The sequence below is a fragment of the Heterodontus francisci genome, chromosome 13, assembly GCF_036365525.1.
Source record: "Heterodontus francisci isolate sHetFra1 chromosome 13, sHetFra1.hap1, whole genome shotgun sequence".
NCBI lineage: Eukaryota > Metazoa > Chordata > Chondrichthyes > Heterodontiformes > Heterodontidae > Heterodontus > Heterodontus francisci.
This window is the reverse complement of record NC_090383.1, coordinates 5,991,493-6,015,805: the sequence shown is the minus strand read 5'-3', so window position 1 is coordinate 6,015,805 and position 24,313 is coordinate 5,991,493. Positions and strand designations below refer to the sequence as shown.

General features: G+C 44.9%; 1 protein-coding gene across 3 annotated transcripts in view; it reads left to right on the top strand.

Moving 5' to 3' along the window:
* Positions 1–24,313, top strand: part of LOC137376202 (uncharacterized) — a 175,401-nt gene that overhangs the window by 95,668 nt on the left and 55,420 nt on the right. For 2 of the 3 annotated variants that reach the window (XM_068044301.1, XM_068044299.1), the window contains one exon: positions 10,722–10,906. In XM_068044301.1, the coding sequence (XP_067900402.1) occupies positions 10,722–10,906 (185 nt within the window). The remainder of the gene's footprint in view (positions 1–10,721; positions 10,907–24,313) is intronic. The other variant, XM_068044300.1, reaches the window with a different exon arrangement.

The following is a 24,313-nucleotide window of genomic DNA, read 5'->3' as shown; positions in this document are numbered from 1 at the left end:
TTCTGCTTCAAGGAGGTGGAAATCCCACCCAAGGCCAATTAAGGAGCTGGGGAGTGAAAAATCCCGGTTTGGCTCCCCTGGCCTGGCGGAGCCTCCTGCCCAACATAAAATTCCGGCCATTGTAGCAATAATGGAGTTATATGTGCATAAATCATTGAAGGTGGCAAGACAAGTTGAGAGAGTGGTTAATAAAACATACGGCATCCTAGGCTTTATCAATAGGGGCATAGAGTACAAAAGCAAGGAAGTTATATTAAACTTGTATAAAACACTGGTTTGGCCTTAACTGAAATATTGCGTCCAGTTCTGGGCACCACACTGTAGGAAGGATGTGAAAGCATTAGAGAGTGTGCAGAAAAGATTCACAAGAATCGTTCCAAGGATGAGAAACTTCAGTTATGTAGATTGATTGGAGAAGTTGGGACTGTTTTCCCTGGAGAAGAGAAGGTTGAGAGGTGATTTGGTAGAGATATTCACAATCAAAAGGGGTCTGGACAGAATAGATAGGGAGAAACTGTTCCCATTGATGGAAGGATTGAGAACCAGAGGGCACAGATTTAAGCAGGAGAAGCAATGGCGAAATTAGGAAAAACATCTTCACGCAGTGAGTGGTTAGGATCTGGAACTCCTGAAACTGAACTGGAGTAGCTACAAGAGCAGGTCAGAGGCTAGGAATCCTGCAGCGAGTAACTCACCCCCTGACTCCCCAAAGTCTTTCCACCATCTACAAGGCACAAGTCAGGACTGTGATGGAATACTCTCCACTTGCCTGGAAGGGTGCAGCTCCAGCAACACTCAAGAAGCTCAAAACCATCCAGGAGAAAGCAGCCCGCTCGATTGGCACCCACCCACAAATATTCACTCCCTCCACAGTGACAGCAGTGTGTACCATCTACAAGATGCACTGCAGCAACGCACCAAGGCTCCTTAGACGACACCTTCCAAACCCACAACCTCTACCATCTAGAAGGACAAGGGCAGCAGATGCATGGGAACACCACCACCTGCAAGTTCACCTCCAAGCCACACACCATCCTGACTTGGAACTATATCGCCGTTCCTACACCGTCGCTGGGTCAAAATCCTGGAACTCCCTTCCTAACAGCACTGTAGGTGTACCTATTGCACATTGACTGCAGCGGTTCAAGAAGGCAGCTCACCACCACCTTCTCAAGGGCAATTAGGGATGGGCAATAAATGCTGGCCTGGCCAGCGATGCCCACATTCCATGAATGAATATATTTAAAAAAATTGCACTGCCTGAGATTGTGGTGGAGGGAGGTTCAATCAAGGCATTCAAGAGGGAATTGGATTATTATCTGAAAAGGTTGAATGTGCAGAACTACAGGGAGAAGGCAGGGGAGTGGCACTACATGAATTGCTTCTTCAGAGAGCAGCAGAGACACAATGGGCTGAATGGCCTCCTTCTGTGCCATAGCCATTCTATGATTCTATGTGTAAGAACTATAGAGTCATGATAGTGGAAGATTTTAATGACCCAAGTATTGATTGGGATAGTGTTAGAGCAAAGGGAAAGGAGGGATAGAAATTCCTGCAATGTTTTCGGGAAAATTTCTTTGACCAGCATGTTCTCAGTCCAACCAGGAAGGAGGCATTTCTAGGTCTGGTGCTGGGGAATGAGGTGGGACAAGCAGACCAAGTGTCTTTGGGGGAGCACTTGGGGAAGAGTGACCACTGTATCATAATGTTTAGATTAGGAATGGAGAAGAACAAGGAACAATCTGAAGTAGAACTTCTAAAATTGGAACAGGGCTTAACTTCAATGGGATGAGAGGGGATCTGGCCAGGGTAAAATGGAACCAAAGATTGACAGGAAAATCTGTATTGAACAATGAGTGAACTTTAAGGAGGAGATGTTTCTGGTACAGGCTAGGTACATTCCAACAAGGGCAAAAGGTAAGGGAACCAAAGGATGATGAGGGAGACAGAGAATTTGATGAAACAAAAAAAAGGGGGTGTATGATGCATGTCAAGTGAATTCTTCAAGTGAGAACCAGGCTAAATGCAGTAAGTTGAGAAGGGAAAGAAGTAAAGAGGAAAATAAGACTGGCAAAGAGAGAATGAGAATACAATGGCAGATAACATAAAAGGGAACCCAAAAATTTTCTACCAGCATGTCAATAGTAAGCGGGTAGTAAGAGGTGGAGTAGGGCCTATTGGGACAAAAAGGGTGATATATGCTTAGAGGCGCAGGGCTAGGCTAGAATATTTAATGAGTACTTTGTATCGGTGTTCACTAAGGAAGAGGATGCTGACAAAATATTGGGAGAAGCGGAGACGGTAGAGATAACGGATGGTGTGAAAATTGATAGGAAAGATGTACTGGAAAGGCTGGCTATGCTTAGAGTGGATAAGTCACCTGGTCCGGATGGCTTGCATCCCGGGTTGCTAAAGGAAATGGGAATGGCGAAAGCAGAAGGGCTTGTCGTAATCTTCCAATTTTCCCTAGATATGGGGGAGGTGCCAGAGGATTGGAAAGTGGCAAATGTGACACCCTCATTCAAGAAAAGGACATTTCTAGTAACTAGAGGCTGGTCAGTTAAACATTAGTGGTGGCTAAGATTTTAGAAACAATAGTCAGGGAAAAAAATCAACAGGCACTGGAAAAGGTTTGAGTTAATTAGGGTGAGCCAGCACAAATTTGTAAAAGGCATATCCTACCTGAGTAATCTAACTGAATTTTTTAATGAAGTAACAGAGAAGGTTGATGAAAGGAAAGCAATGGATGTTTTCTATAGGGATTTTAAGAAAGCCTTTTACAAAGTACCATATAAAAGGCTGGTTAATAAAATTGAGGCTCATGGAATAGGAGGGTGAGTGTCAGCTTAGATAAATAATTGGCTTAAGGACGGAAAACAGCGCGTTGAGATAGACAAATGTGAGTTAATTAAAGAAAGCCAGCATGGATTTCTCAAGGGAAAATCATGTTTAACTAACTTTCTGTAGTTTTTTGAAGATGTAACAGAGAGGGTTGATGAGGGCAGTGCTGTTGATGTGGTGTACACGGACTTCCAAAAGGTGTTTGATACAGTGTCACACAGACTTGTGAGCAAAGTTATAGTTCATGGAATAAACGGGATAGTACCAACATGGATATGGAATTGCCTGAGTGACAGGAAACAGAGAGTAGTGGTTAATGGATGTTTCTCGGGCTGGAGGAAGGTTTGTAGTGGAACTCCCCAGGGGTCTGTGTTGGGACCCTTGCTTTTTCTGATATATGTTAATGACCTAGACCTTGGTGTATAGGGCACAATTTCAAAGTTTGCAGATAATACGAAACTTTGAAGCATTGTGAACTGTGAGGAGGTTAGTATAGAACTGTAAAAGGACATAGACAAGTTGGTGGAATGGGCGGACAGGTGGCAGATGAAGTTCAAATGTGGAGAAATGTGAAATTATACATATTGTTAGCAAGAACATGGAGAGACAGTATAAAATAAAGGGCACAATTCTAAAGGGGGTGCAGGAGCAGAGGGACCTGGGTGTATATGTGCATAAGTCATTGAAGGTGGCAGAACAGGTTGAGAGAGTGGCTAATAAAGCATACAATATCCTGGGCTTTATTAATAGGGTTATAGAGCACAAGAGCAAGGAGGTTATGTTGAACATGTATAAGACACTATCTCGGCCTCAGCTGGAGTATTGCGCCTAGTTCTGGGTGCCACACTTTAGGAAAGATGTGAGTGTTAGAGAGGGTGCAGAAAAGATTCATAAGAATGATTCCAGGGATGAGGAACTTCAGTAATGAAGATATATGGGAGAAATTAGGACTCTTTTCCTTGGAGGAGAGAAGGTTTGAGAGGTGATTTGATAGAGGTATTTAAAATCATGAAGGGTCTGGACAGAGTAGATAGGGCGAAACTGTTCCCACTCGTGAAAGGATCAAGAACGAGAGGGCACAGATTTAAAGTAATTGGCAAAAGAATCAAAAGTGACATGAGGAAAAACTTTTTCATGCAGCGAGAGGTTAAGGCCTGGAATGCGCTGCCTGAGCGTGTGGCGGAGGCAGGTTCAATTGAAGCATCCAAAAGGGAATTAGACTGTTATCTGAAAAGGAAGAATATGCAGGGTTACGGGGAGAAGGCGGGGGAGAGGCACTAGGTGCAATGTTCATTCGGACAGCCGGTGCAGACACAATGGGCCGAATGGCCTCCTTCTGTGCTGTAACAATTCTGTGATACATGGTTGTTTTCAGAAAGGAGGATGATAGACAGTCGTGTTCCCCAAGGGTGAGTGCTAGCACCACAGCTTTTTTTGATATATATATTAATGACTTGGATGTTGGAATACAGAGTAACATTTCAAAATTTGCCAATGATATCAAAGTTGGAGGTGTGGCAAACAGTGAGGATGATACAAACTGACTGCAACAGAACATTGAATGGTCCCAGGGATGAGGAATTTTAGCTACAAGGGTAGGTTGGAGAAGCTGAGATCGGTTTCCTTGGAGCAAAGGGGATTGAGGGGAAATTTGATAGAGGTGTATAAGATTATGACAGGGTTAGATAAGGCAAACAAAGAAAAACTTTTCCCATTAGCTGATGGTGCAAGTTCTAGGGGACACAGATTTAAGGTTTTGGGCAAGAGAGGCAGGTGGGATGTGAGGAAGAACCTTTTTATGCAGCGAGTGGTAATGATCTGGAACTCACTGCCTACGAGATGGAAGTGAAGACAATCGATGATTTCAAAAGGCAATTGGATAGGTACTTGAGGGAAATAAAGTTCCAGGGCAACAGGGGTAGAGCTGGGAAATGGGACTGACTGGAATGCTTTACAGAGAGCCAGCATGGACTAGATCGGCCAAGTGGCCTCCTCATGTGCTGTAAAAAGGACTCTCGGACTCTAAGGTACAGGCCAATCCAAACCGGAAGGATTTCAGATGGACCAGGAATTTGGATTTTTGTATTCATTCCTGGGATGTGGGCATCGCTGGCAAGGTCAGTATTTATTGCCCATCCCTAGTTGCCCTTGAGCAGGTGGTTGTGAGTCTCCTACAACTAACTGGCTTGCGAGGCCATTTCAGAAGTTAGTTAAGAGTCAACCACATTTGATGAGTTGACATGGATTGGACAAGTTGGACAGGTCTGGACTATTTTGGTATCCTTTGGGTTCAACTTTCAATCGGCCATTCCTTGTTTCTCTTGCCTTTCTCCCCCACTGTGGAATGTTTTGTTACAAGTTTGTTTGTCTTTTTAATCAACATTTTTATTGGTGTTCTCTTAAGAACTTTCAAAAGTCAGTGTGAGGAAAGGTCATTCTCCAGTATTTCAACTCAGTCCATTAAGCAGGTGATTGCATCTCAAAATCCCCAAATATTTTTGAATTCACTGTCTTGTCTGGTGGATCATCCCATACAGTTATTTCCCTATAGGGTAAAGATTTTTTTCCAAATCCATTTCAAAGTTACCTTTCTCGAATTAAATGAATGACCTTTAAGTAATATTTCGAGTTCACCTTTTCTGTGCTATTTGATGCTTCATATATCCCGTGAGGTCTCCGGTTAAGCTTCTCTCTGGCCGACAAGAGTTTAAATTTCTCGAATATTTCATCACAGTTTTTCTATTGTGCATGTGGGATCATTGTTGTTGCTCTTTTGTGCATCTGTTCCAAAGCCTGTAAGTTGTTTGAGAAGTGCGATGGCCAGAAATGAACAGTAGGGAAAACTGAGTGGTCTACATTCTCAGTGGGGACTGGGCTACAACACTGTAACCCTGAGTCTTTGATCTATACTCTCTTCAATGGCAGAAAGCTGATGGGAGCCTCAGACAATTATCCTTGTATTCCAAGTGCATGCATTACAAAATCATAGCATAACTTCTGTCGACTTACCCTATACTCTTTTGACCACGTGACCCATTTTAAATTTTGTTTTCAGTTGCGTCTCTGTGTTGCCTTGACATTTGAAAGTGTCAAGTTGTAGGTAAGTTGTACTTGACCGGCTTAGGTCCTCTGATACCAGTACAATGGCGATGCAATTTTCAGGTGCTAATAGAGGGTTGCACATGCTCTGCCCATTGTCACGCTGAGCAGCCTGATTGTGATAGAACATAGAACATAGAACAGTACAGCACAGTACAGGCCCTTGGGCCCACGATGTTGTGCCAACCCTTTAACCTACTCTAAGATCAAACTACCTACATACCCTTCATTCAACTATCATCCATGTACCTATCCAAGAGTCGCTTAAATGTCCCTAATGTATCTGCTTCTACTGCCACCGCTGGCAGTGCATTCCACGCACCCACCACTCTCTGTGTAAAGAATCTACCTCTGACATCTCCCCGAAACCTTCCTCCAATCACCTTAAAATTATGCCCCCTGGTGATAGCCCTTTCCGCCCTGGGAAAAAGTCTCTGGCTATCCACTCTATCTATGCCTCTCATCATCTTGTACACCTCTGTCAAGTCACCTCTCATCCTTCTTCGCTCCAATGAGAAAAGCCCTAGCTCCCTCAACCTTTCTTCATAAGACATGCCCTCCAGTCCAGGCAGCATCCTGGTAAATCTCTTCTGCACCCTCTCTAAAGCTTCCACATCCTTCCTATAATGAGGCGACCAGAACTGAACACAATATTCCAAGTGTGGTCGAACCAGGACCATATAGAGCTGCAGCATAACCTCGCGGCTCTTAAACTCAATCCCCCTGTTAATGAAAGCCAACACCCCATATGCCTTCTTAACAACCCTATCAACTTGGATGGCAACTTTGAGCGATCTATGGACATGGACCCCAAGATCCCTCTGTTCCTCCACACTGCCAACAATCCTGTCTTTAAGCCTGTATTCTGCATTCAAATTCGACCTTCCAGAATGAATCACTTCACACTTTTCCAGGTTGAACTCCATCTGCCACTTCTCAGCCCAGCTCTGCATCCTGTCAATGTCCCGCTGCAACCTACAACAGCCCTCCACACTATCCACAACTCCAGCAACCTTTGTGTCATCGGCAAACTTACTAACCTAGCCTTCCACTTCCTCATCCAAGTCATTTATAAAAATCACAAAGAGCAGAGGTCCCAGAACAGATCCCTGCGGAACACCACTGGTCACCGAGCTCCAGGCTGAATACTTTCCATCTACTACCACCCTCTGTCTTCTATGGGCCAGCGAATTCTGTATCCAGACAGCCAACTTTCCCTGAATCCCATGCCTCCTTACTTTCTGAATGAGCCTACCATGGGGAACCTTATCAAACACCTTGCTAAAATCCATATACACCACATCCACTGCTCTTCCTTCATCAATGTGTTTTATCACATCCTTAAAGAATTCAATAAGGCTTGTGAGGCATGACCTGCCCCTCACAAAGCCATGCTGGCTATCTCTAATCAAACTATGCTTTTCCAAATAATCATAAATCCTGTCTCTCAGAATCCTCTCCAATAATTTGCCCACCACCGACGTAAGACTGACTGGTCGATAATTCCCAAGGTTATCCCTGTTCCCTTTCTTGAACAAGGGAATAACATTTGCCACCCTCCAATCATCTGGTACTACTCCAGTGGACAGTGAGGACGCAAAGATCATCGCCAAAGGCGCGGCAATCTCTTCCCTCGCTTCCCGTAATATCCTTGGGTATATCCCGTCTGGCCCCGGGGACTTATCTATCCTCATGTCTTTCAAAATTTCCAGCACATCCTCCTTCTTAACATCAACCTGTTCGAGCATATCAGCCTGTTTCACGCTGTCCTCACAAACGACAAGGTCCCTCTCACTAGTGAATACTGAAGCAAAGTATTCATTAAGGACCTCCCCTACCTCCTCCGACTCCAGGCACAAGTTCCCTCCACTATCCCAGATTGGCCCTACCCTCACTCTGGCCATCCTCTTGCTCCTCACATAAGTGTAGAACGCCTTGGGATTTTCCTTAATCCTACCCGCCAAGACTTTTTCATGTCCCCTTCTAGCTCTCCTAAGTCCATTCTTCAGTTCCTTCCTGGCTACCTTGCAACCCTCTAGAGCCCTGTCTGATCCTTGCTTCCTCAACCTTAAGTAAGCTTCCTTCTTCCTCTTGACTAGCTGTTCCACATCTCTTGTCATCCAAGGTTCCTTCACCCTACCATCCCTTCCTTGCCTCATCGGGACAAACCTATCCAGCAGTCGCAGCAAGTGCTCCCTAAACAACCTCCACATTTCTGTTGTGCATTTCCCTGAGAACGTCTGTTCCCAATTTAAGCTCCCCAGTTCCTGCCTAATAGCATTGTAATTTCCCCTCCCCCAATTAAATATTTTCCCATCCCGTCTGCTCCTATCCCTCTCCATGACTATAGTAAAGGTCAGGGAGTTGTGATCACTATCACCGAAATGCTCTCCAAGCCGAGAGATCTGCCACCTGGCCTGGTTCGTTGCCAAGCACCAAGTCCAACATAGCCTCCCCTGTAGTCGGCCTATCTACATATTGAGTCAGGAAACCTTCCTGGACACACCTGACAAAAACTGCTCCATCTAAACTATTTGCACTAAGGGAGGTTCCAATCAATATTAGGGAAGTTGAAGTCACCCATGACAACAACCCTGTTACTTCTGCACCTTTCCAAAATCTGCCTCCCAATCTGTTCCTCCGTGTCTCTGTTGCTATTGGGGGGTCTATATAAAACTCCTTTCCTGTTTCTGACTTCCACCCATACTGACTCAGTAGACAAACCTTCCTCGATGACCTCCCTTTCTGCAGCTGTGATACTATCCCTGATTAGCAATGCCACTCCCCCATCTCTTTTACCTCCCTCCCTATTCCTTTTGAAACATCTAAACCCCGGAACATCCAACATCCATTCCTGCCCCTGTGATATCCAAGTCTCTGTAATGGCCACAACATCGTAGCTCCAAGTACTGATCCATGCTCTAAGTTCATCACCCTTATTCTTGACACTTCTTGCAGTAAAATAGACACACTTCAACCCATCATACTGGCTGCAACTTTGCCCTGTCAACTGTCTAACCTTCCTCACAGACTCTATGCACTCTGTATCTGCCTGTTCAACAGCTACCCCATCCACTGATCCGTAGCTCTGGTTCCCATCCCCCTGCCAAACTAGTTTAAACCCTCCCGAAGAGCTCTAGCAAACCTCTTGCCCAGGATATTGGTGCCCCTCCAGTTCAGATGCAACCCGTCCTTCTTGTACAGGTCCCACCTTCCCCAGAAGATATCCCAATGATCCACATATCTGAAGCCCTCCCTCCTACACCAGCTCTGTAGCCACGTGTTCAGCTGCACTCGCTCTCTGTCTCTAGCCTCACTAGCACGTGGCACCGGTATCAATGCTGAGATTACTACTCTGCTCGTCCTGCCTTTCAGCTTCCAACCTAACTCCCTATATTCGCATCTCAGGTCCTTATCCCTTTTCCTAGCTATGTCATTGGTACCGATATGTACCACGACTTCTGGCTGCTCCCCCTCCCCCTTAAGAATCCTGTAGACTCGATCAGAGACATCCCTGACCCTGGCACCTGGGAGGCAACATACCATCCGGGAGTCTCATTCGCGACCACAGAATCTCCTGTCTGTTCCTCTAACCATTGAATCTCCTATCACTATCGCTCTCCTATTCTCCCCCCTTCCCTTCTGAGCCACAGAGCCAGGTTCAGTGCCAGAGACCTTTTGAAGGAACTGCTACATGCAGTTTAAAAACGGGTCAGCTCACCTTTCAAAGCAATTTTTAATGAGGTTAGGAGAAATATTACTGTTCCTCCTGAGTCCCTAAAAATCGTTCCCTGCGATGCCCAATGCTCTGCAGCCCTCCCCACGCCCCCAGGATCGTCCCTCTCACCATGTTAACTTGCCTGCACTGGCTGGGCTCCATGCATTGTCCCTGGAACTTTTCCCGTCTCCAATCATTAATCCATGCAAAATGAATGAGCAGCTTTCCAATGGCCTCGGAGCAGATCCAAAAGGCAAGAGGTGGGCTCACACCACCAGCATCCTGCCCTCTGCCTGATCTGCCCCAATGTATTTCTGCCAAGGACGTCTGATAATTGACAATGCCATATTAGCCTCAGATGCTTTACAAGCATCAGGGTGGCTGCCTGAAACAGGCATTAGGCCTCTTGCATATATTAAGGAGTAAGCTATTGCTCCTTTTGGGACCGCTGTCTGCGTTTTCAGTCTTGGGGATAGCCTCGCAACGTTTGCCACCTAAAAGACAAGTTTCATTTTAATTTTTCTCTTCCTTTCCCCACATCACTCCTGCCAGCTGCAATTGGCCCTACACCCATTGTCCTCCCTTCTCCCTGTCTCCTCTCTCCTCCGTCTCCCCTCTCTCTTTCCTCTCTGCTCTCTCCCTGTCTCCTCTCTCCTCCCTGTCTCCTCTCTCCTCCCTGTCTCCTCTCTCCTTCCTATCTCTTCCCTCCTGTCTCCTCTCGCTGTCGTCTCTCCTCCCACTGCCCTCCTGGCATCTATCCGAGGGCTTGTGCAGATGAGGCAAGTGGCCTGAAGCTAGTTTTCTGAAGTGGCTGAGCTCCCTGTGAAGGTGCATGGGCAGCGGCAGCAGCTTGCCAAACATATTGAAGAGAGGCCCAAAGGCCCAATTTCAGGATAGTCTTGGGCAATGTCGATTCTGGGCCTGTAAACAGAGCTGGACAATTCTCTACCCATGTGTGTCAGTAGCTGTTCGCAAAGAGTAAGTGTAACAGCCTGTACCAACCTCTGTACAGTTCAGCCTCTCATGTAACTGCTCCCCGAGTGATAATGCATTTCCAAACCAGCAGGTACCTTCAGAGCTCTCAGGCTTTTACAATGACAGAGCAAATCAGCAGAGCTGCAAAGACCTATTCGCAGAGCACCACAGAGGAGAAAACGCTTCTTCCGTCAGCATATGTCAGTGGGAGTCCAGTACCACTTCCTCGCAAGTCTAAACCTCTGGGAAGAGCTCACTTGGCATGGAGATGTGGTAAGATTCTAAATATAGTGCTGTGACCTTCAAATTCCAGCTGATTGATTTGCTGATCTGTGGCTTCGATTAACTATTTAATACCATGCACCACCCATACGCCTGCAAACGTTATATGGGGACAGTCACATTGCAGTAGTCACACTTCAACCTTAGGTTTGCTCGGAGGTTCAGTCAAACTCCAGGTATAACAGGATTTCCTGGACGGGCTTGGCAGGGGTGAGAGAGATGTGTAGAACTGGCCCTCCAAATTGGCCCTAGTTGGAGGGATCCTAAGCCAGAGAATCACCCTGTACCTCTAAAGACGAGCAGTTAATAAAATAGAACAAAGAAGTTAGTAGGGGGATCGAGTTTCGGAGCCACGAGGTCATGCTGCAGCTGTACAAAACTCTGGTGCGGCCGCACGTGGAGTATTGCGTGCAGTTCTGGTCACCGCATTATAGGAAGGATGTGGAAGCTTTGGAAAGGGTGCAGAGGAGATTTACTAGGATGTTGCATGGTATGGAGGGAAGGTCTTACGAGGAAAGGCTGAGGCACTTGAGGTTGTTTTCGTTAGAGAGAAGGAGGAGGAGAGGTGACTTAATAGAGACATATAAGATAATCAGAGGGTTAGATAGGGTGCATAGTGAGAGTCTTTTTCCTTGGATGGTGATGGCAAACATGAGGGGACATAGCTTTAAGTTGAGGGGTGATAGATGTAGGACAGATGTCAGAGGTAGTTTCTTTACTCAGAGAGTAGTAGGGGCGTGGAACGCCCTGCCTGCAACAGTAGTAGACTCGCCAACTTTAAGGGCATTTAAGTGGTCATTGGATAGACATATGGCTGAAAATGGAATAGTTTAGGTCAGATGGTTTCACAGGTCGGCGCAACATCGAGGGCCGAAGGGCCTGTACTGCGCTGTAATGTTCTATGTTCTATGTTCTAAAGGCTGTGTTAATAATGCATGTGTTGTAATATAAACAAACATAATTAGTGACAAGCTGGGTAAATTGTTCAAACAACTAGAAAGGTTTGAAGAGCTTCGGAACAGGAGAAGACCATTCAGCCCCTCAAGCAATGATATCATGATTGTTCTGTACCCTAACACCATCCACCCACCTTGGCTCCATATCCCTTAATAATACCCTGTGATACAAGCGATATAGCTAGGTTAAGTGAGTGGGCAATGACATGGCAAATGGAGTATAATGTGGAAAAATGTGAAATTGTCCACTTTGGCAGGAAGAATAAAAAAGAAGCATATTATCTAAATGGTGAGAGGATGCAGAGGGATCTGGGTGTCCCAGTGCATGAATCACAAAAGGTTAGTATGCAGGTACAGCATGTAATTAGGAAAGCTAATAGAATGTTAGCGTTTATCATGAGGGGAAGTGTAAAGAAAAGTAGGGAGGTTATGCTTCAGCTGAGACCACATCTGGAGTACAAAGAACAGTACAGCACAGGAACAGGCCATTCGGCCCTCCAAGCCTGCGCCGATCTTGATGTCTGCCTAAACTAACACCTTCTGCACTTACGGGGCCCATATCCCTCTATTCCCATCCTATTCATATATTTGTCAAGATGCCTCTTAAACGTCACTATCGTATCTGCTTCCACCACCTCCCCTGGCAGCAAGTTCCAGGCACTCACCACACTCTGTGTCAAAAACTTGCCTCGCACATCCCCTCTAAACCTATGTCCCCTAGTAACCGACTCTTCCACCCTGGGAAAAAGCTTCTGACTATCCACTCTGTCCATGCCGCTCATAACTTTGTAAACCTCTATCATGTCGCCCCTCCACCTCCGTCGTTCCAGTGAAAACAATCCGAGTTTTTCCAACCTCTCCTCATAGCTAATGCCCTCCAGACCAGGCAACATCCTGGTAAACCTCCTCTGTACCCTTTCCAAAGCCTCCACATCCTTCTGGTGGTGTGGCGACCAGAATTGCACACAATATTCTAAGTGTGGCCTAACTAAGGTTCTGTACAGCTGCAACATGACTTGCCAATTTTTATACTCTATGCCCCCACCGATGAAGGCAAGCATGCCGTATGCCTTCTTGACTACCTTATCCACCTGTGTTGCCACTTTCAGTGACTTGTGGACCTGTACGCCCAGATCTCTCTGCCTGTCAATACTCCTAAGGGTTCTGCCATTTACTGTATACCTCCCACCTGCATTAGACCTTCCAAAATGCATTACCTCACATTTGTCCGGATTAAACTCCATCTGCCATTTCTCCACCCAAGTCTCCAACCGATCTATATCCTGCTGTATCCTCTGACAATCCTCATCATTATCCACAACTCCACCAACCTTTGTGTCGTCTGCAAACTTACTAATCAGACCAGCTACATTTTCCTCCAAATCATTTATATATACTACAAAGAGCAAAGGTCCCAGCACTGATCCCTGCGGAACACCACTAGTCACATCCCTCCATTCAGAAAAACACCCATCCACTGCTACCCACTGCCTTCTGTGACTGAGCCAGTTCTGTATCCATCTTGCCAGCTCACCTCTGATCCCGTGTAACTTCACCTTTTGCACCAGTCTGCCATGTGGGACCTTGTCAAAGGCTTTACTAAAGCCCACATTGACAACATCCACCGCCCTTCCCTCATCAATCATCTTCGTCACTTCCTCAAATAACTCAATCAAATTAGTGAGACACGACCTCCCCTTCACAAAACCATGCTGTCTCTCGCTAATAAGTTTGTTTGTTTCCAAATGGGAGTAAATCCTGTCCCGAAGAATCCTCTCTAATAATTTCCCTACCACTGACGTAAGGCTCACTGGCCTATAATTTCCTGGATTATCCTTACCACCCTTCTTAAACAAAGGAACAACATTGGCCATTCTCCAGTCCTCTGGGACCTCACCTGTAGCCAATGAGGATGCAAAGATTTCTGTCAAGGCCCCAGCAATTTCTTCCCTTGCCTCCCTAAGTATTCCAGGGTAGATCCCATCAGGCCCTGGGGACTTATCTACCTTAATGCTTTGCAAGACACCCAACACCTCCTCCTTTTTGATAATGAGATGACTGAGACTATCTGCACTCCCTTCCCTAGGCTCATCATCCACCAAGTCCTTCTAGATTAGATTAGAGATACAGCACTGAAACAGGCCCTTCGGCCCACCAAGTCTGTGCTGACCATCAACCACCCATTTATACCAATCCTACACCAATCCCATATTCCTACCAAACATCCCCATCTGTCCCTATATTTCCCTACCACCTACCTATACTAGTGACAATTTATAACGGCCAATTTACCTACCAACCTGCAAGTCTTTTGGCTTGTGGGAGGAAACCGGAGCACCCGGAGAAAACCCACGCAGACACAGGGAGAACTTGCAAACTCCACACAGGCAGTACCCAGAATCGAACCCGGGTCCCTGGAGCTGTGAGGCTGCAGTGCTAACCACTGCGCCACTGTGCCGCCCTACTTGGTGAATACTGATGCAAAGTACTCATTTAGCACCTCACCCATTTCCTCTGGCTCCACGCATAGATTCCCATCTCTGTCCTTGATTGGGCCAACCCTTTCCCTGGTTACCCTCTTGCTCTTTATATATGTATAAAAAGCCTTGGGATTTTCCTTAATCCTGTTTGCCAATGACTTTTCATGACCCCTTTTAGCCCTCCTAACTCCTTGCTTAAGTTCCTTCCTACTGTCTTTATATTCCTCAAGGGATTCGTCTGTTCCTAGCCTTCCAGCCCTTACAAATGCTTCCTTTTTCTTTTTGACTAGGCTCACAATATCCCGTGCTATCCAAGCTTCCCAAAACTTGCCAAACTTGTCTTTCTTCCTCACAGGGACATGCTGGTCCTGGATTCTAATTAGCTGACGCTTGAAAGACTCCCACATGTCAGATGTTGATTTACCCTCAAACAGCCGCCCCCAATCTAAATTCTTCAGAACCTGCCTAATATTGTTATAATTAGCCTTCCCCCAATTTAGCACCTTCACCTGAAGACTACTCTTATCCTTATCCACAAGTACCTTAAAACTTATGGAATTATGGTCACTGCTCCCGAAATGATCCCCCACTGAAACTTCGACCACCTGGCCGGGCTCATTCCCCAATACCAGGTCCAGTATGGCTCCATCCCTAGTTGGACTATCTACATACTGTTTCAAGAAGCCCTCCTGGATGCTCCTCACAAATTCTGCCCCATCCAAGCCCCTAGCACTAAGTGAGTTCCAGTCAATATTGGGGAAGTTAAAATCACCCACCACTACAACCCTGTTACCTTTACATCTTTCCAAAATCTGTTTACATATCTGCTCCTCTACCTCCCGCTGGCTGTTGGAAGGCCTGTAGTAAACCCCCAACATCGTGACTGCACCCTTCCTATTCCTGAACTTCACCCATATTGCCTCGCTGCATGACCCCTCTGAGGTGTCCTCCCGCAGTACAGCTGTGATATTCTCCTTAACCAGTAATGCAACTCCCCCACCCCTTTTACAACCCCCTCTATCCCGCCTGAAGCTTCTAAAGCCTGGAACATTTAGCTGCCGATCCTGTCCTTCCCTCAACCAAGTCTCTGTAATAGCAACAACATCATATTTCCAAGTACTAATCCAAGCTCAAAGTTCATCTGCCTTACCTGTTATACTTCTCGCATTGAAACAAATGCACTTCAGACCACCTGTCCTCCCCTTACATAGAGTGCCATTGGGGAGGAGCAGCACAGCGAGGCCTAGGCTGAGACATCTCTCCTCCCTCCCCCCCACCCCGTAACCACCTCACCCACGCAGGTGGGGGCTAGGGGGCGGGGTTATCCAGCTGCATGTAGGTTCGGCCATCTCCTGATGCCATTTATGTTAAATGTTTCCCACTGACCCCACAAAACCTACGAGGGTCAGGGCCTGTGAGGAGCGGTGTGCCTGCTCCTCATGGCTGCCCGGGGACTGTACCAGTGAATTTCTGAGGACTTACTGTTTTCTGTTTTGGTCATCAGCTCATTATCATAATTATGCATTGCTTGAGTGCAGATTAGGATTGCAAAGGAGTGCAGAGGTGATGAGAGTGAAAAATTGAATGTGGGCAAAATTTACAGTGATTTGGATAGTTAAAGGAGAATTGGGTCAAAAATCCTTAAAACAACAATAATGTAGCATCTCTAATATACTTAAATGTCCCAAGATGCTGCAAAGGAGCAGTTACCAGACAATATTCGATGCTCTAACACATATTAGGATAGGTGATTGGAAGCTTGGTCAAAGAGGTAGGTTTTAAGGAGTGTCTTAAAGGAGGAAAGTGAAGTGGAGAGGCAGAGAGGTGTAGGGAGGGAATTCCAGAGCTTGGGGCCCGAGCAGCTGAAGGCATGGCCCCCAATGGTAGAGCGATGAAAACTGGGGATGCGCAAGAGGCCAGAATTGGAGGACCACAGAGATCTTGGAGGGTTGCAGGGCTGGAGGAGGTTACGGAGATAGGAAGGGATGAGGCCATGGAGGGATTTGAAAACAAGGATGAAAAGTTTAAAATTGTGGTGTTGACGGCCCGGGAGTCAATGTAGGTCAGCGAGCACAGAGATGATGGGCGAACAAGATCTTACTGGGTTCATTAAACTGACATTCACATTCAGCTGATGCATAGCATCTCTCGATTTATGGGTGTTAATAACACTGAACAGCCTGTGTGAACACCAGGAAAATGTGTGCGGAGCATTCCTCCCATCATTTTAATATTTTATTGTATCTCCCCCCTGCCTCAGACAGACTTTATGAATCTCCGCAAATTGCATTTACTCAATCTTATGACTGTAAGTCAGGCTGACCTGATCACAAGATCAACCCCATGGAGAAGTAGTGATGTAGAATGGACCAGTAGCTAAAGCAATTAATACTGGATCAGTCAACATTTAAACAAAAAAGGGATTGAAAGATGCACAGGATAAATATAGATAGAGATAATTTCATGTGGAGCCTGAAGGGACTTTAGAAATGTCAAGCCAAGCAAGGCAACTGGTGATGGCTGACTATTAGAATGTAAAGTCTATTTTGGATTTCTGCTTGAGTCACTTTTGGTATGTCTTCCTGCTAAACTGTGCTAATTCAAAATCAACAACAACTTATATAGTTCCTTTAACACAATAAAATGCCCTAAGGTGATTCACAGGAGCATTATAAAACATAATTTGACACTGAGCCACATAAGGAGGTATTAGGTTAGATGTCCAAAAGCTTGGCCAAAGAGGTAGGTTTTAAGGAGTGTCATAAAGGAGGAAAGTGAGGTGGCAAGGAGAGGAGTAGGGAGGGTACTCTGGAGCTTAGGACCTTAACAACTGAAGGCACGGCCATCAATGGTGGAGCAATTAATATCGAGGATGCTCAAGAGGCTGGAATTAGAGGAGTACAGATATCTTGGAGGGATGTGAGGCTGGAAGAGGTTACAGACATAGGGAGGGGCAAGGCCAGGGAGGGATTTGAAAACAAGGATGAGAATTTTAAAATCAGGACATTGCTTGATCGGATGCCAATGTAAGTCAGCGAGCACATGGAGGATAAGTGAATGGGACTTGGTGTGAGTTAAGACATGGGCACACAAGATGAAGTGTACAGATTTGAATAAGTTACTCTCAGCTGGAGTGAGATGCTTAAATTGACATCAGCAATGCTGGCGCGAAAGGACAAAAATTAGCTAGACCACCCTTCCTCCCCAACTGGTAAGAATTCCTGCTGGAAAGCATATAGATATAGATTTAGAAGGAGGACAGGTGGATTAGGCTTGAATGTGATACCCCATGGTCAGAACATTCAAATTTGACAACCAAACTTATGGTTTGCAATGCAATCATTTTATTGTGTTTGACCAGTTCTTTGACACATGCAATGTCTCCATGCAGTAGACATAAAGAGAAATAAACATAATTACCTCATTTTCCCTCTTGAGTAGAAACATAACCTTCATCAATCCTGACTCTACAGAAAACTGAAGATCTTTATAGGTCTCTAGTCACGCACATTGTCCTTGCTGATTCATTATTGGCACAACAATTGTTATTGTGAACCAGGCTCTCAGAAATGAAATCACTCCTACAAACTTCCAGCTGGTTAATTTGTTTACCATCTCGGGTGTAACCAATTATCCCAAGCTCATTGTCCCTCTTCCTATATCAAGACTGCCTTGCCTATCCCGCTTTATAAAGAGGCAACAAAAATAAGCCGACAGGCATGAATCACACATCCTGCACCTCAGCAGAACTAAATAGCACAGCCAGTGAAATTGTAACCTGAAACGTTACACCATACAGCACCCTGGGAATGAACAACTTTAACCATTTTATGATTTCTAGCTACGGTACAAATCCACAAGCCATTTATAAACAAAAATTAAAAAAAATTCCTTAATCATATAAGATTAAGCCAAATCCTAACCTTCTGTATGTACGTATACACAACCAGGGTATCTTACGGCACAGTCAGGTAGCCTTACATTCCTGTCTGGACACAGACATGGAGACTGGCCATTTGCACAATATTATAGAGTTTCTGCTACTTGTGAAACTATACCTCAGCATGTTTGTGTTTTAGGGAGTGAAGAGGAGCAAATAAACTGAAGGAATACAAACAAATCAAATCCATTTTGCACCACAGAAATGTGCCATTTAAAGTGTGCCTCTTAACTTCACGGAATTATTTACCTGGCCATGCATATTTACCCCCTTCTGCTGATTGATTGATCTATCTAACCCTTTTGTAGTTAAAGGGGGAGGGGATGGAGAGGTTTCTGCATTCTTTAAAATGGTTAATCTAATGAGCCATATAGCTACTCCATTTGCTGATTGGCTAGCTGATTTCACTTACGATCCCATCCTCTCCTATTTCATTCTAATCATATTCTTTAATCAGTCTGCTAAAACATTAGTGGAGGAGAAAGAAGAAGAAATAGCTTGCTGTTATAAATTTGTCAGATTTTACTACGCTCCCCACCTCCACTCTGTTCCAAAGTATTTCACAGACAATGAATGACTTTCACATTTGGTTTGGTAATGCAGCTGTGAAGCACCTTTGGATGTTTTACTGAAAGTGCTGTATAAATGCAAGTTGTTGTTGTTGAATTGTCACTATTGGCTTGTTGGCGTGAACTAATTTGTGCACAGCAAGATTCCACTAAATGATATAAAATATCAGGGAATTTGCTTTGGTGGCGTTGATTGAGTGATGAATCTTGCCCAGGATACCTCGACAACTGCATGCTCTACTTCAAATTGTGTCATGGGATCTTTTACATTCAACTGAACCAAGATAAATAGGGCTGCAGTCTCAAATTAAATCCCAAAGACAGCACTTCCTTCAGTACTGCAATGAAGTGTCAACCTAGATTACTGTGACAATTGTTAACAACAGTTTGCATTTGTTTTGTGCTCCTGACATGGAGGAAGATGTCTCAGAGCGCTTAACAATAAAGTGCTCTGAGACTGATTTTCTATTTAAAAAGTCGTTGATGGAAAACACACATGAATAAATTAATACCATCAACAGAAAACCAGCTTGGCTGATCTTGACTTATTGAGTAAGAGTTCTGTAAAGAAAGAAGGAAAAAATTTGCATTTATATAGCGCCAGGGGATCTTTTATGTCCACCTGAGAGGGCCTCGGGGCCTTGGTTTAACCCTTCAATTGAAATAAGGCACGTCCAGCAATGCAGCACTCCCTCAGTGCTGCACTGGGAGTGTCAGTTTGGATTATGAGCTCAAGCTCTGGAGTGAAACTTGAACTCACAACCTTCTGACCCAGAGGCAATAATAAGATGTCAAATGGAGCCCTTAAAATATAATTATTTTGAGAATCTTAAAATAATATACAGAAGGTGGGACAAATAGCTAATGTTTCTCATGCTTATTGATGAAATTATCATGTCTGGTGAACAAAAATAATGAGAAATGGAACACAAGCTTTTTATTCTTCAGATTTCAGTTTGTGCGTTGGAAATCACAGCTCCAAAGAGCACCGAATGATCAATTCTTTATTCAAACGCTAAATGCACTTAGGCACAATTGTTGCGACGAAGTGATTCCTGACAACGCAGCGGCCCGCTGACGTCATCAGAGTGTGTCAGCATGCGCACACGCGCAGCTACAACGTGCCAGGTCTTAGTGGCGCATGTGCAGGATGACGCCATTGCATATCCCTGTCAGGTCCACCTTCGCGCATGCGCGATAAAGCATCATCAGGTATCCAGCCCCTCACTCGACTGGAGGAAGCGGTTGAATGGGAGACTTTGAGGCTGGAGCTCTCCCCCCTCGCTCCAGGCCTCAATTCCTCCTCTTGTTAGCCCGTTGCTCCAGACCTCGCTGCTGCCCTCCACTCCCCTGGCTGATTGTTCCTTGCTTCATGCCACCCCGTTCCTCGGCCGCTTACTCCTACGTCGACCCGTCACCCTTTGCTTCTTCGTGCGGCGCATGGAAGCTGATGAAACGTGGCAGCGAGCGGGCGAGAGGAGGGAAGCAGCGCGGCCCAGAGCCCGCGGCTGGGGGTGGAGGGGGGCGGCGGAGTGAGCAGCTGGAGAGCAGGGTGACGCGAGCGGGGAACAATCAGCCAGGGAAGTGGAGTGGAGCAGTGAGGTCTGGAGCTAACAGCTGGGGGTGGGGGGGTGGGAAGCGGCCGGTGGGTGGTGGGGGGGAGAAAGCAGCCAGTGGGGAGGAGGGGGAGAAAGCGAGTTGCTGAGGAGGGAGAGCAGCCAGTGGGGTGGGAGCTAGTAGCTGCGTTCGGGTGAAATCAGTCCTGGTCAGTCATATAAACGATTCACGATAAAGAATTGGCAGCACATTTTACAATCTGCCTGATTTTCTTTTCCATCGATCAGGGTGCCAATTCACTATCTTCCAATGGAAATTCAATCGTAAAATTCCTTTTGTATTTTGTAGGATTACTGCAATATTAAATGGATCTGAGGATTACAGTTAGTATCCTAGAACTACATAGTAGCATATTACTGGGCGTCCACCCAACTTAATTTAAGGTTACTTTGTTGGAACAATCGAGCCATGAGCATTTCCGATGATAAATTGAGCAGCACCATCTTTAATCCTGGCAGCTGCCTGAACATCGCAGACACTGACGTTCCAGTTGAAGAGCCTGCATTTACGCATGTACAAGCACTGCACCACCTAGTGGTTGCATTGTCAGCAAACGCAGTCTTGTTGCAATAAGGACCAGTGAAAGCAAGGCAGAGTGTACATTCTTGTTAGAGTGCTGTGTTACCACAGCCCTGGTCTTGACATTGTTGTTGATATTTGTTAGTATCAACACTATTATTAGACAGGCATGTGCCTAGTTTCCCCAATCAGAGTGGCTGAATCATGTACATGAAATGATGATCCTAAGTTTGATGCCTGAGTTGCGCTGTGTTAGCTGATTTGGAGCAGCAGGGTTTGCTAAAATTGGTTTTTGTTTCCCCAATTTAGCGAAGCGTAGGACAATGGCATTCCCAAGGCTGGATAACACAATGCTGCCTCTCATGGAAAACAACCGAGGTCTTATCCGCCCTCTCAGGTGGACATTAAAGATCCCGTGGCACTAAATAAATGCAAATTCTTCCCTTACTTTACAGGAGAGTAATGTTCAAAAACAGGGGTCAGAATTCATGGAATAATTCATGGATTCTACCCTGTACAGAAGTTAGAGGAGGTAGTTTTCACTTTTCATTCGGTCGGGGGAAATGTGTAACGGGCAGCTGATCTGATGAAGTATTGAACAAAGACAAAGTGATCCTCTTGGTCATCAGGAGAGAAGGGGGAATGGGGAGAATTGACAAGAGAGAGACAGAAAGGGTCGCTGTCATGGCTGCTGCAGAGAAAACAGCATCAAACTACACATCACTTTTAATCAGAGTGGCAGTGCAGCAGACTGGAGTTTTCATCATGTGTTAATGAAACACAGGAAGTAAGTTTGCCAACAAACATAGAAGTTTGAAGCTTTTCAAACAATTTTTACAATGATGCCAGGCTGCGTGTTCACTATAAAGAGCTGACAGAGTTGATCTCGGGTAACTGGGCAACTAATTAGTTTTGGCAACAATTACACTTTCGCACCAAGGGGGACATTTCTCCAATGTTGTTTTGGCAAATTTTTTGTACATTTATAAAGTTGGACTTGGAAAAGTAGTTCATTTTTTATGGCCAGTGTCAATGCATTTCAGCACTGTGAGGAGCTTATCTTGCACTAATGGTATGGGTACAGGAGCACTGTGGCAATCTTACTAAACTAATGATCTGCTGACAAGAGTTCAGATCTCACCACGGCAGCTGAGAAATTTAAATTTAATTAATTAAATAAATCTGGAATAAAAAGCTAGTCTCAGGCCATGAAATTACCAGATTGTTGTAAAAATCCATCTGGTTCACTAATGTCCTTTAAGGAAGGAAATCTGCCGTCCTTACCTGGTCTGGCCTACATGTGACTCTGGATACACAATGTGGTCAACTCTTAACTGCCGCCTGAAATGGCCCAGCCAGCCACACAGTTATATTTAAGAAGGCAACTCACCATCACTTTCTCAAGATCCATAAAGGATGGGCAATAAATGCTGGCATTGCCAACTAAATCTAGATCCCATGAATTAAAAAGAACTCTTCCAATCCGTTAGAAAGGTAAAAAAGCCCAAGGAGAAGAATAGAGAAGTTAGAAGAGGACAAACTAAGTGCATAGGTAAACCTAAGGAGAATGGCAGTGAGCTTAAAATCGACAACCAATTGGTCTAAAACCTGGATAAATCATCTTTTTTACATTGTTTCTTAAAATTATTTATTGCTGTGATTTTCCAAAAAAAAAGATTATCATTGCAGAAACACAGGCGATTTATAGTGTTGCTTGCGGAAGTGCTGCTGAAAATGTGAATATTCATTCAGACCATTCAGGGAAGGGAAGCAACGAGAGATAGGCAAGAAAATGAACGCTGAAAGATGGAGATATAGAAATCCAGCCTTCAATATGGCGGACTGAAGCTCATGTTCATTAGGAGAAGCAAGTGAGCAGAGCACCTTATTGGCCAAAAACAATCAGCCTGCTTTTTCCACCACTGAAGTAGATACAGCATTAGGTTTCAATTGTTAAAGTCTGCAAGCTTGTAGACAAATAAAGCAAATAAAGTTTGGTCGAACAGATACTTCAATGTGTCACAAGAACAAGGCAGAATAAATTGATCAGGGAGAAAGGTAGTGATACACAGCAAAACTCTATTTTACAGTGCTGGACTCCAAGGGTTAAATTATGAGGAGAGATTACACAAACTAGTTATATTCCCTGGAATTCAGAAGATTTAAGGGTGATTTGATCAAAGTTTTCAAGATTTTGAGGGAAACTAATAGATAGATAGAGAGAAACTATTTCCATTGGTTGGGGAATGCAGGACTGGGTGACAAAGCCTAAAAGGTGACAGACAGGTCCTTCAGGAGAGAAAGTTAGGATACACTTCTACATGTAGTGGGTGAGAGAAGTTTGGGACTCACTTCCACAAACAGCCATTGATGCTAGATCAATTGTTAATTTTAAATCTGATATTAATAGAATTTTGTTAACCAAAGTCATTAATGTGTATCGGGCAAAGGCTGGTATATGGAGTTAGGTCACAGATCAGCCATAATCTAATTGAATGGCAGAACAGGCTCGAGCGGCTGAATGGCCTACTCATGTATCTAGGTTCTTTCCTATGTTCCTAAAGGTATGAAATTCAATCAGAGGAACAATGATTTTAGAACTGATCCTGGTTTCAAGTGTTAAGGAAAGTGCTAATGAAATTTTTAATTGACAAATTAAAAATGTTTGAGCAGATGTGACGGGGGTGTTCATAAATAGAGGGGTCTAGGCAGAATAGAGGGAGCCTGTTGACGGAAGGGTCGAGAACCAGAGGGCACCGATTTAAGGTGATTGGCAAAAGATGCAACGGCGACATGAGGAAACACCTCTTACACAGCGAGTGGTTAGGATTTGGGATGCACTGCCTGGAAGTGTGATGGACACAGGTTGAATTGTAGCTTTCAAAAGGGAATTGGATAAGCACTTGAAGAGAAACAATTTGCAGTGTTATGGGGAAAGGACGAGGGAGTAGGACTAGCTGAGTTGCTCTTGCCGAGAGCCAGCATGGGTTCAATGAGCTGAATGGCCTCCTTCTGCGTTGAACCCTTCTATGATTCTGTGACTCTATCTGGTTAAGCCAGTATTTAGCAGTGGGCTGCAGAGCAGACATGACTTTTAAAAAGATTGGCTTCAGTTTTTGCCATTTGTTTCACCAAATTTAGATCTGCTCAAATTGGTGGCAAATTGAAAATGCCCCGAGCTAACAGTCTCTTAAGTTCATTCACTGCAGTGTAAGCAATGAATCCCATAATATGCAACAACTTACATCCACAAAGTGGCCTTAAGGTAATAAACATCCCAAGGTGCTTCATGGACTGGCATAATGAAAACAGATGTT